This window comes from Semicossyphus pulcher, unplaced genomic scaffold (assembly GCF_022749685.1).
Source record: "Semicossyphus pulcher isolate SPU_LCO1_2020_fin unplaced genomic scaffold, fSemPul1.0.p SCAF_17, whole genome shotgun sequence".
Classification (NCBI taxonomy): Eukaryota; Metazoa; Chordata; class Actinopteri; order Labriformes; family Labridae; genus Semicossyphus; species Semicossyphus pulcher.
The window spans coordinates 6,425,324-6,437,577 of record NW_027211681.1 but is presented as its reverse complement, the minus strand read 5'-3'; the positions used below and the strand labels follow the sequence as shown (position 1 = coordinate 6,437,577).

At 40.0% G+C, this 12,254-nt stretch overlaps 1 protein-coding gene across 2 annotated transcripts in view; it reads left to right on the top strand.

Annotated features, from left to right (window-relative positions):
• Positions 1-11,041, top strand: part of prkcaa (protein kinase C, alpha, a) — a 146,694-nt gene extending 135,653 nt beyond the window's left edge. For both annotated transcript variants that reach the window (XM_069665212.1, XM_069665211.1), the window contains one exon: positions 6,661-11,041. In XM_069665212.1, the coding sequence (XP_069521313.1) occupies positions 6,661-6,825 (165 nt within the window). In that variant the 3' untranslated portion in view covers positions 6,826-11,041. The remainder of the gene's footprint in view (positions 1-6,660) is intronic.
• Positions 11,042-12,254: the final 1,213 nt, after the last annotated feature.

Sequence of the window (12,254 nt, the reverse complement as noted above, 5' to 3'; positions counted from 1 at the left end):
TCGCAATTGGGATTATGTATTTAATATTTATAATTATGTTGAGGTTTGTTTACAAAGTCGAATGCAATAAAATTCATTATTCAAAACATATTTTCCAGTAAGATACTTTGCATCTGGGATTTAAAAAACCTGGGTTACAGTCTCACTGAACAGTTTGTTATTTAAGAATCGTAATGTTTGGGGCAGGTGTGTAGCTTGAGTTCAAATGGTCATTAAAGGTTCTGGTTTTATCTTAAGCTTCTGCAACAGTAATCCATGAAATCAACTGTATTTTTAGATTATGTCATATTACTTATTTATCAAAGAAGGCAATTATAATGAAGAAATATACATTTCAAATGAGGCAGCATTTCAATGAAAACAAAAACATCAAATTTCTGGAAATGTGAAATAAACTGAAATTTGACTGCATTAAAATTACATCCCCACTTTGCACAAAGACTAAGAATTAAAAATTAAGTTACAGTTTGTCAAAACAAAGCAAAACTCTCATGACACTATGACAAGAACAGAGAGCCTCCCTTGTTAGTAGCTTTGGGGAGAGCGAGGCAGAGAGAAAGAAACAGAGGGAGAGAGTTATGGCACACCTCGTAACGCAGGCAGGCACTCATTTACCATCCTAAGTAGCCTCGCGTTCTTTTAATATGCTTGAGTGCAGAGGCGTGCGCGTCTGTTTGTGTGCAGAAGGAGAGGGAGAGAGATTCAAGATGGGAGAAAGTAGGTCAAAATCCCATGTAGGACACTATGTCAGTGTGTATGGGAGGATGTATCAACAGCGTAATAGCTATGGACTTACCCCATAAGGGTTGACTGAATCACACGATGAGAAATTGTGTAAGACTAGTTCTGTGCTTTTACCCAAGGGGCCTGTTTATGTTTGTTAAAATGTGAAAGTGGCAGCGGGGCAGATTTTCACTATAAATAATGGACCTAGTCTCAGTGACGTCACCCACTGGTTTCTGAAGAAGTGTTTTGGAGCCTTAATTGCGCCGGCGCTGGCAATCGCCATATTGGAAATGCCAGAGCCAGGTAAACCAGAGCCAGGCAAAGAGGCGGAGCGAGACCGAGCTGAAGCCTATGGCGGAGGACTATGGGCTGGCCACATGAATCAGTCAGCTACGGCTATGAAGCTAGGCTATATGCTCCTCAGCGTAGCTAACGGTTATTAGCCATAGACTGTATAAATAATGAATGAGCTAGTTTGACTTTGTGTTTCCCACAGAGGAGATTCTGTTTGTGACGGTGACTGACTGCAGGTGTTTATTTATCAGACTAAACAAGTAGCGGACTCGCTCCACGTTCACCCGGTGAGATAGCGGCGAGTCGACATATAACGGGGAACTTAAAATAACCGGTCTTCTCATCACTACGGTCTGCTGTAATCTCTCCGGGTAAAAGCCGACTCGTATTTACTGCCTGACGACTAAATAAATGTTTGATAAACACTGAACAGGCTAACAAACCAGCTAAAGCGAGCACAGTATACCAGCTCAAGGGGCTAAAAGTCTATCAGTACAATTATACTAGCGTTTAACTCACCGGAAAGCTGGAGCTCAGACTTCTTGCACGGCTATAAAGTTCCATAAATCCCACAGAGAGACAGATTATTTGTCCAAACTTTGAATGAAAAAATCCCCAAAAGTCTCCAACAACACAAACAGGTGAAGTTAAGTTCAGTGACTGTGTGTCTGTGTTGACGTCTAGCAGACAGCCAGCAGTTTCCACCTGTCAATCAAGTGTGCCGGCCCCTATGATTTAAGGCTTAATATAATAAAAACAGGTGTGTTGTAAAAAAATATATGAATAAATAAATAAATATAACAAAACCGTTTTTTGTACCAGGCTGTAAACATGTTTATTTCTGCTGTAAAAATGGGCATTTTCCCATCTGGACTAATGTTATTTCTTGTTTTCTGGAGCCAGCCTCAAGTGGCCACTCGAGGAACTGCAGTTTTTTGCACTTCCACATTTTTCACGCCGCAGGTTGCCGCTTGTTTATAACCTCATTTTGTCTTTTATTATTTTAGCTAATTTTCTTTACTTCAGTTGTATAAGTGTAACTCATAAGAGTTAATTATCTATTTGAGGTCCTTTATGTATAAAAAATGTTCAGCACAAAACACAACTTGCTAAGCACTATCACAGATCTAGTCCAACATCGTTTCCGTTTAAAAACAAGGCACAAACAAAAATAAATGCAGTGGTATTTTTGTGCCGACGCGGTCAGTTTGGGAGCTGAAGTTTCATCCTGCATGTTCTTTTTGTACACACTGGTAGGCGTAGTAACATAGCAGAGAGGAACATCTTGGTGCTGGCAATTCTCAGTGGAGGTCAGAGTAAAGAAATGTGTTTCCTCACTTGAGCGACTGACGGTCTGTGATGGATAGAAGAAGACAAGAGAGACGCAGCAGTTGAAGGATGCTGGCAATTACCCATCAGGCATGTGCCGTGTGGGATAGAGAGAGTACATCAGAGACAACACACACATTTGCTGTCTATCTTGTCCTGCCTTCCATCCGCTTTGACAGGACGGTCATTGCTTGGAGCAAACGTCACCTGTCAGTGACAATAGTCATTGGAAGACATTTTTAATAAAACCTCACACACATACTCACACCTTCCTGGGAAACATCTGTGTCTCCAGGCTTTTTACATAGTCGTTTCCACTTCTGTTAAATCACTTGACGTGTTGTCTGGCCTCTCTAATAAAATGTCTTTATCTTTAAACCATGTATGTTTTTGCTTGACAAATACAGACAGACATTCCTGAACACTCAAGACTGACCGACAAGCAGTTGATGGTACACACATCGGCACACTGGCGCTCATGTAAACACATGAACAAACACACACACTTACATATTATGTCTTCCCTGTGAATGTAGGGCAGTAGTGCATAAGGCCAGTTAGTCACAAGGTGGTCAGGAGTTTCAAAACAAGGTCACAGTTTGTTACGATAGATCTTGCTTTGAAAAAAAGGCCTTGCTTTGGTTGTGTAGACGAATATCAACAAGTAAAACTGGGTAGGATTATAGATGTGCTACCTAAAAAAACAGGGTGATAAATGTCATGTGCTTAAATAGATGTCAGTTCTATCTGAAAAACCTCAAATAATACTTAAAATCAATGATCAAGTTACACAGGCAGAAACATAAGCTCAGCGCGACATCTCCCGCTGAACTATTCAACTTATATTTGTGAGTCAAATCATTGCGTAACATAATGATATGCTGTAAATCTCTCTTTGTGTGGATACCTGAAACTCTGATGTAATGAAGGATGAAATATTGCTTTTGCAGTGACAAAAACCCTTTAAGTTTAACACTACAGGGTTTATTTCTTTGACAACAGTGCCAAAGGTGCGATAGTTGCCATCCTCCTCTCTTTCATTTTCAAGTCCTGTCTCAGAGCTCCATGACATTTGGATCCACAGAGACGGTTATACTCACAGCCAGCTGCAGAACGGGAGTATGCGCGCGTGTATTTGGCTGTGTGACTGTGTGGATTGATGCATGTGACCCTGTGTGTAGGTGGATTGACTGATGGGGATAGAAAAGGATGTTACGTAGAGCACCCTCCCTTTTACTGGCTCTCTCTTTCTCTTGTAAATTCTTTCTCACTTCTTCGCCAGTTTTTCCAGTAAAGACAATAACTTTAAGAATAACAGTTTTCGTCGCGTACCACTGATTTGACAAACTACAATTGTATGAAAATTATTGTACAAAAAGGAGTTTGAAGTCTAGGATGAATACATTTTGGTTATAAGAAATAAAATCATCTTGTTTCTCCTCCTTCAAATGAATGGTAGGAGGTACCAGGGCATGCTTGCAACTCCTCAGAAGATCGACCACAAAAGCTAATCCTGAAAGGGTGCTGATATCCTTGAGTGGCAGCTGCAGAATCACTGCAAGCAAATACATCACCATAAATTAGATTAGCTTGGAAGGAGATAAAACAACTGGTCTTACAGCAATCGTCTTGTGCTGGAAATGGTTATAAGACAAGGAAGCCTGCATGACAGAAAATGTGTAGGTTTTTTAACAGGATCTGGTTGTGTGTGCAGCACTTGGTAAAGAAATTGAAATAGCTAATAATCATAATGTTAAAATACATTAGATAACTGAGCCTTGCAATTTGTTCCTTTGCTCTGGTCTGACCTAATAAGTGAAGCAAATTAAAGTCTCAGTAAACAAACATGACCTAAAATTGCACTGTGCTACATGATTGTCATAGAAACAGTGTGTACCTGTCTCTCCTTTGGTGGTGAGTCACCTAATTATATAATTGGCAAATTATGGAAAATTAGCTTTTTATGAAAATGTACCACTTATCCAGCAAAAAAAAACATGTAGTAATATAGAAATATTACATAATGTTGTGTGATTGGTCAGTACCCAGAGTACCGATTAGCTCATGGACAAACAGTGCTCCTATTGGTATTTAACGTTAACATTGCATCATATTTAATGCCGTTTTCATTCAATCGTTTCGTCCTAATGCAGCTGCCGTCCATGCCCTAGTGATGACGAAGCCGCCGGCATCGGGCGATGACATTGCATTGTTGTGGTCTCATGCTGGAGAAAGTCTACACGGTAGACGGACAGAGCAAAGCGTTTGAAAGTTTGGGCTCACTAAATCAAATTTAACTCTAAAGTGGGTAACACCAGCAACCTCACAAAACATAAAAGTTCATCAGTCTATAAATCTGAAGCAGTGCATTGTGTTTGACTGCATTAGCAAAGTGGCTAACAGAGATGTGGACTTACGACTAGACTCGACTTGGACTTGCAAGTTAATGGCTTGAGACTTAACTTGAATTGAGGCATGAAGACTCGGATGACTTGAGTGTGTTCATAAGTTTGAATGTTGTAAAATTCAATGTTTGACCTCTCAAGTTTCTGTCTAACTATCAAGTATGTATGCAGCGCAAACTGGGAATCATGATTGGACGACTCAAAAAGCTCCCCCGTATTTGATTGTCATGATTGAATGGCTGGCTGTGAGTCAAACTCCTTGCTATGGCAACACGTAACATCAAAGCCCCCCGCTACCTGATGTTTGTCCCCAAAGAGAAGCCTCATCAGTCGTACTCATGACTACTTAATACTGTCTCAGACCAGACCATCATCATGTCTGCGTCTGTGCCAAGATAATACAGATACAATTCATTGACATACTCTTTGAACAGGTTATATGAATTGGCCAATAATATCATTATAAGACATTATTACCTTGTCTTTTCTCTTTATAAAGACCGGGTACTACACGTAAGAGTGCTGGATCTTGGGTAGAAAAAAAGTTACTTGACTTGCCTTAACTAGCGGCTAATGCTAACACCGTTGCTAGCGTTACTGCTTGTACGTTCTCAGTGCAGCCTCCCATTCCCTGTAGCTCTGATAGCAATGCTGCAGATGGGATTAGCCAAACTAAAAATGCAGTTAAATTGCATGGTTCTTATAAATAAGCTTACATTTACTTTTAATGTTAACTGTTGTTGCTGTAGGAAGATGGGCACAGCGTTTAACCCCGGTTATAACCCCTTTCCAGAGGCACATTATCACCCTAATAAAGACATGCCTTTGTTTTTTGCACCAAATAATGGAAAGTAGTATCGATATGAGTATCAGTATTGATACCAGTATCGAAAAATTCCGAACAATAAGATATGTCTTTTGATCTTGAAAGCTGCTGTGGTCTGTCATGCCATGTATTGATGTCTTAAATCAGAGGGGATATCCCTCCAGCTGCAGAATGAGATGCACACTCACATCTCAGAGCATGCACTTCATCTTTCTTTGCTGAGAAATCCTCATCCACCATGTGACATAACCACTCGCCATGTGTTTGATTTCATTTGATCATCCTCTCATCACACAAACATAAAAACACTTCTGATGTCTCCTGTCAAATATTGACGCCTTTTCTCCTTCTTATATGCACAGTAATTAACCCTTTTTTGACCTTGTTGTACCTTGATACTGTAGCTGGTTGTGTTGATTTAATATATTCATTGTTCTGTAAGATAACTAGTTTTGACAGCGAGGGTCAAATGCACAAACTTACGTACATATCACATCCCAGCAGAGGTAGAGCAGCTTCATCAAAGCAGGTTATGAGGTCAGAGCGTGCACTGCGTTCTGACAGCATTTCCTCACACAAGATCAAGCCTGGGCCTTGTTTACTGGAAGCTGCATTGCTGTTCCACAGCTGTGCCAGTGTTGCTTTGGTATTCACAAGGGTGCAGTGTGATTCAGGTGAATGAGATGTAGAGCATGTAATCTGACGGTGCACACAGCAGTGGGAAAAGTGTGGGATCAGGTGTGAAATGTTCTCTTTTTATGTAGACCTGAGGGCAGCATGAGGAAGCATTTTTATAAGGCGAATGTTACTTGTTGTATTGTCGATGCATATTGTGCAGAAAAGTGGGATAAGAATGGAGATGACAATGGTGATCGATGACGTCTGATGATGTGTGTCCTGTCTGAAGAAGAAAGTCCACAGAATGTCTCTTGCCTTCTCAGGATTACCGTGCCGTCATACTTCTGAAAGTGCTTACAGTTGTTTATGTCCGTTCTGTCTGCTCAGTCTGCTTGCACTCTTTAATTCGTTTTCATACCTCATGTCTAACCTTCCTCCCTCTTCTGTCTCTCTTTCCTACAGTGTGGCAAAGGAGCCGAGAACTTTGACAAGTTCTTCACGCGCACTCAGCCGCAACTCACACCTCCAGACGAGCTGGTCATCGCCAACATCGACCAGGCCGAGTTCGCAGGGTTTTCCTTCATCAACCCACAGTTTGTACATCCGTCGATCAATAACAGCGTATGAGAAGGATGGAGAAACCTCTCCGAAGCACCTCCCTCCCACTCACTGCCACCGACTTAAACCCACCGCCAACCGAACGTCTGAACACAACTGGATGAAGGCCCGCTTTGAACCTTTATGTATTTCTTTTATTCATAAGCACCATTTAGGGCATGCTTTTCTGTTCTGTACTATATATTTGCCAGTATAGATTTTATAGATTAGACTGGTTATCAGCAACACAACTTCCTTTAGTTAAATGAGGAGCATGTACTGTAGACATGAATGTCCTATTTGTATTGAAGGTTACCGTAACTGGAGGCACTGAGACAAATAGCCTGTAAATGAAATAAACAAGAAAATTAAAGGAGCATTTAAGCATAGATTAACAAATATCAATGGATAAACATTATGGTGTAGAGATCTAGTTGGTGAGAAAATCATCACAGTACACAGAGCTGAAATACACTCATACATATGGTAGCGTAGCTACTATAGCCAAATATAACAGGTGGCGTTAAAACAGCACCTTTTGATTCAATGTTTGCTGTATCATGTTTACAGCTTCCCTTTGACTTCATGGTGATGCTGTGCAATTCTATTTAGTACAAATTGATGCTAGCCGATCTCAACTGAGTAGCAAATCAACTGAAGAATACACAGTTATGTAATTAGATTACTTTCAGTCTGTAAGTAATGCAAGTATAGGAGGACACATAGGTTTGACAGTGTGTCAGGGTCAGTCAGAGCTTAGCTTAGCTTCACTGTTTTCTCCCTATTTTAGCTGCGTTTCAAACACCTGTTTTCTAGCCCTAACTTGAGCTGCAGATTGTATACTTCCCTTCGTGTGGACACCATGTGGACACAGTAATCAGTTTAGTCCCAGGGCAGTGGCTTTCTTATATCTACTAAAAGTCAAACCTTTGAATGTTTACAGCTTGTCCCTGTCCCGACTTTACCCATGAGTACAAAGCCTCCCATTTGTCTTATATGTCCTTACAGAACCAGAAAACACATTTTCATACTCTTTTTTGTTTTTAGAATATAACATTATGTCATTGTGTATTAACCAAGTAATGTTAAATTGCGTACAGTATCATACCCTCAAGCACAGAAAGAAACACATTTTGCATCCCCCTTTTCTTCCTTTAATGTCTCTAAAATTAGTTTTCGCGCTCCTTTCTTTTGTGATCTCAGACGTATTTTTCCATTAGATCAAAATAATATTTTAATGTATCTAATATCAGTGCATAACTCCTTTGTAAATAATCATGAGTTATTTAAAAAGAGTATAGCAAGTTACAGTTTTTATACCAACACCTGAATGTGCTTTTATTACATTAATTATATAAACCAATATTTGTATGTGTAAAATATTAAACAGCTAATAACCCAGTGCGTATCAACTTTGTAAGAGCTGGATCTCTTTAATGGAGTCCAGGATTAGAAAGTTGTGACGTGTATCTGTTCTACTTGTTTTGGTAGATTTATCAAACCTTTGTTCTTCTTTATTGATTTTTAATAGTTCTGACTGCAAATTACGTGTTGATTGGATGCGCGTCTGGCTGTTGACTGTCCTTGTGTATCTGCATGCTGTTGGTAGGCATCATTCATGCACGTGATTCGCTAAGTGATGCATGCTACTACGTATGATACAACCTCAAAGTGATAATAAATCTAACTTTAGAGGTAAGAGTCGCCCCTCATGGTCCTGAGAATGTACCAGTTTCCTCCTTTTATAGGAGTGACAGCCATAGTTAGCTTAAATATGTGTTGATTACAAAGGATCAGCTGTAGGCAGGGCCTGTGTCCACTAACGCCGTGTTTTACGCTGGCAGCGCCCACAACCTCAATTTCAGAGCACTTCTAACTGGCACTTAGTGTTGCTAGGTTACGTTTTAAATTGCTCTGTATGCTTAATATTTGCTCTATTTCAAGGAAATTTGACAAAGAAAACACAAAAACGATGGAAAGGAATCACGTCCTGGCATTAGCCAAAAAACGAAACAATCTTCTCCTCCACCATTGTTGTTGACAAAGTTGACACAGGCCCTCAAAGACAGACTTAGGGTTAAGTATCAATGGAAGCAGAGATCTAGACTGGCCAAATTTAAAGGGATATGCAGTACAATAGTAAGCTCATTACCAACAGTAGCTGGCTGTACCTTTTAAGGTGATCATTACAAACAGTCAGGCTTAACAGTGCTGATCTTGGACCAGCTACAGTCTTTTAGAGGTGATTGCAGGATATTGCAACTTTACAGCACACAAATCATGAGTCAATGATGAAACACCAAAGTCCCAATGATAGGGCAGGTTTGAAACTTTGTGTGAAAACACATGAGAGTGATTTTGCCAAAAGAATGTGGATCATAGGGGCGAAAGAACATGGAATAGACATGTTATATCAGGTTATATATTTAAGTACATTTCAAAAATCTGTTCCGACACAGAGTCCCTGGTTCTAGTTATATACAATATGGTCCTTGGTTGTTCGTACCTTTACCTGTTGAGGTAGGGTTAGATCTGTAGTGAGCTGTAACTCAGAAGCACTGCTCGTTGTTAGACCAGTGGGACCACTCGCTGTTTGTCTGGGGTTTATGTTATAATCTTAATGTTGTGTTGTCCCTTTGTGCATTTTGTTTTCCTCTTGTCAGTGTTTATTTCTCTAGCTTCTCCTCAACAAATTCATGTCTCAAAGGATGTATCACATAAGAAAACTCATACCTGACTGATATAGATAGGAACTAATGAATTATTTCATATATTTTCTCCATGTTTTTCTAAGACGTGTGCTCTCCTGCTGTGTTCTCCTCAAGTATGTAACCCTCTGCATGTGCCAAACCTGGAAAACGCCAGAACCCGACGATAGCAGCGTTGCACTAGCTGTCTAGTCACTTGCTGTGTGGCAGCGTCTCAGACCTGCGTAAAGGCACATAACATATAGAGTAGCATGCTGCCATGAGTGTACCTGTGCACATTGGGTCATGGACGGCTCACCATACACCGTGCTCGTTTGTGAAATCGACAGACGTGAGAGAAAATATTGTACATACTGGAGTTTATTCAGCAGCAGTCTTGCCCATGTCTGAGCCTAACCCGGACCTCTTTATGTGCTGATTTAATTCTCCCTTTACGACATATTTCCAATTCTCTTTACTCTTACAAACTATTTCTAAATGTCACAGTCAGTGTGGGCATGAAAACAATATAACTAACTCTTCCCTTGTGTGCCTTTCCCAACAGATATGCTGTACATCCTCTTAATCTACCATCATCCCTGCTCTGATTTTAACTCTCTAACTCGTACCTTTACTACACTTTAAAGCCTGCTTTGTTGACTGACGCTAATAACCTTTAACTAGAACTCGGACCCTCCTCCTACTGCTGGCTTTACCTTTACCTCCCTGTGCCTACTAATGACTAAATGATGTAGTGACTCTTTTAATAAACTTATTGACAATATCAAAGGATTATTTGAACAGGTGATTTATGGGCTTAGGATAGATTAATGTAAAGATAGATGATAATGGCTTGTGTGAAGGACGACCCCTGTGCCTGGTCACATTAAACCGCCCCTCTGGTGCCCTCTCTCGCTCCACCTGCTACTCCTTCCTCAGTGCCTGGGCTAAGTCAATCCGTCTTCTTATCGACAGCGTCCTCCTCTTTTCACCCTTTAAATCCCATCAAGTCAGGAATTCACTCGACACAGTTGCCGTTCAATTTCCTCCCTTTCCTTCTCCTCCCTGATGCATCATGGGAAAGGAGTTAGCCAAATGTATTTGGTGTTTTGCTTTGTTTACATTCTGTTTAATGTCCTCTCCTTTTTTTGTTTTTAATTTAGTTGATTTGGATGGCCGGAAAAAATGAAGTAACTTTCTGATTCTGTAAAGGTTTTATCTTAAATGTAAGGTTTTCAGAGAAAGACGGCTTTCAATACTCCTTTATGAATTCATTTGATTTAGATTTATCTTTGTTTTATTGTAGTTAGTCTCCGCTGTTTCCTGTTCGCTGTCAAACGAGAGAGTAGAAGTGAGCTGCCATTCATTCGGCCGCACAGAGCACAGGATCAATGATGTGCAGGAATGCCTTATTCCTTACCCCACTCAGTAACACAGTCTCTAACTCTCCTCTCTTTGTTCAGTTATAATCTCAGCAGCCCTGTCCTTGTACATAAACGACTTACAGTAGATATCTACATAGACTGTAAAAGAAAGAATATATTGTATTTTGCAAATGGTGTATGTTCGTTTTCTTCCCTCGTCAGCCTGAAACCTTTAAAACGAGTCTGAGCTACTTACCTTGTGATTGATTGTGTCATTTGTACCTAATGTATGATAATGCAAATAAAAAAAGGAAAATCAAGTCCATACTTGTACAAGAGAGTGCTTTATTCATGTATTTGTTAATTATTCTTGCAACTTGAAGCTTAACTAACACATTGAAACATACAGCACACTGTGGCTTTTTTGTGATAGAGTTTGGTGCCGATTTAAGGTTTTGCAAGCTGCGAGCTGATCTATTTTGAGAGATGTTTCAAGGCCATCACCTGGCGCTACCCTAACACATCTCCCTCAGCTTTTCTCATTGAAAGCTGAGCAAAGAAATGAAGAAATATAACCATGCTTGAAATGTTTCTTTGAGGGGATACCTGTTTTCATGAACAGTGTATTAAATATTGCATTAGCAGATAAACAGCTTTTAGATGTGGAATTATTTACAACAGACTAATTTCTTTTGGACAAATTAAGACAATAATCTCAAACCTCTTCACGTCAGAATGCAACTGAGAATCTTAACTATGTAGCTCAACATCATTGTAAATGAGGTAAATGATTTTCAAGGCTTAAAGGTTTGAATTGAATTGAATTAAAAAAACTGATATATATTTTTATATACTATATATTTACTTTTTGTGACAGAGTCTTCTCCCCTGCTTTTGTCTTGATTTCAAATGTTCTGTGTACATCCTGTTTGAACATTTGTGTATCGCCAAGCATGTACACGAAAAAGTCCTGCATGCATCATTATGATCATAGTGTATATGTTTACAAAGGGACATATGAAAGGGTTGTTTTTCTCTGGCTCTCAACAAATAGTATTATGGTGTGAGCAAGGGTGCCCGGGCGATGTATGTATGTATGTATGTATCTTCCAGGCTTCCTCATTAGATGGATGGCTCAGCTTGACTCTCGGTGAAGGCAGGGAGGTGTTATTGATGGGAGACAATAGTGTTGCACTTACTGCTGTCAGAAGTCGTTGGGGTGAATCGGGACTGATGAGCATCACTACCAGTTTGTTTGAGGCCTGAACGACACAACAGGATGTCCACTGGATTTCACCAAACTTAGGCTGTGAGGATACCTCAGGCTTTTCTTTTAAGCGAGAACAGGGTTTGTGTGGAACCCATTTACGTGACTAAATACTTGTCACAACATAAAGAAGTGAGAAAG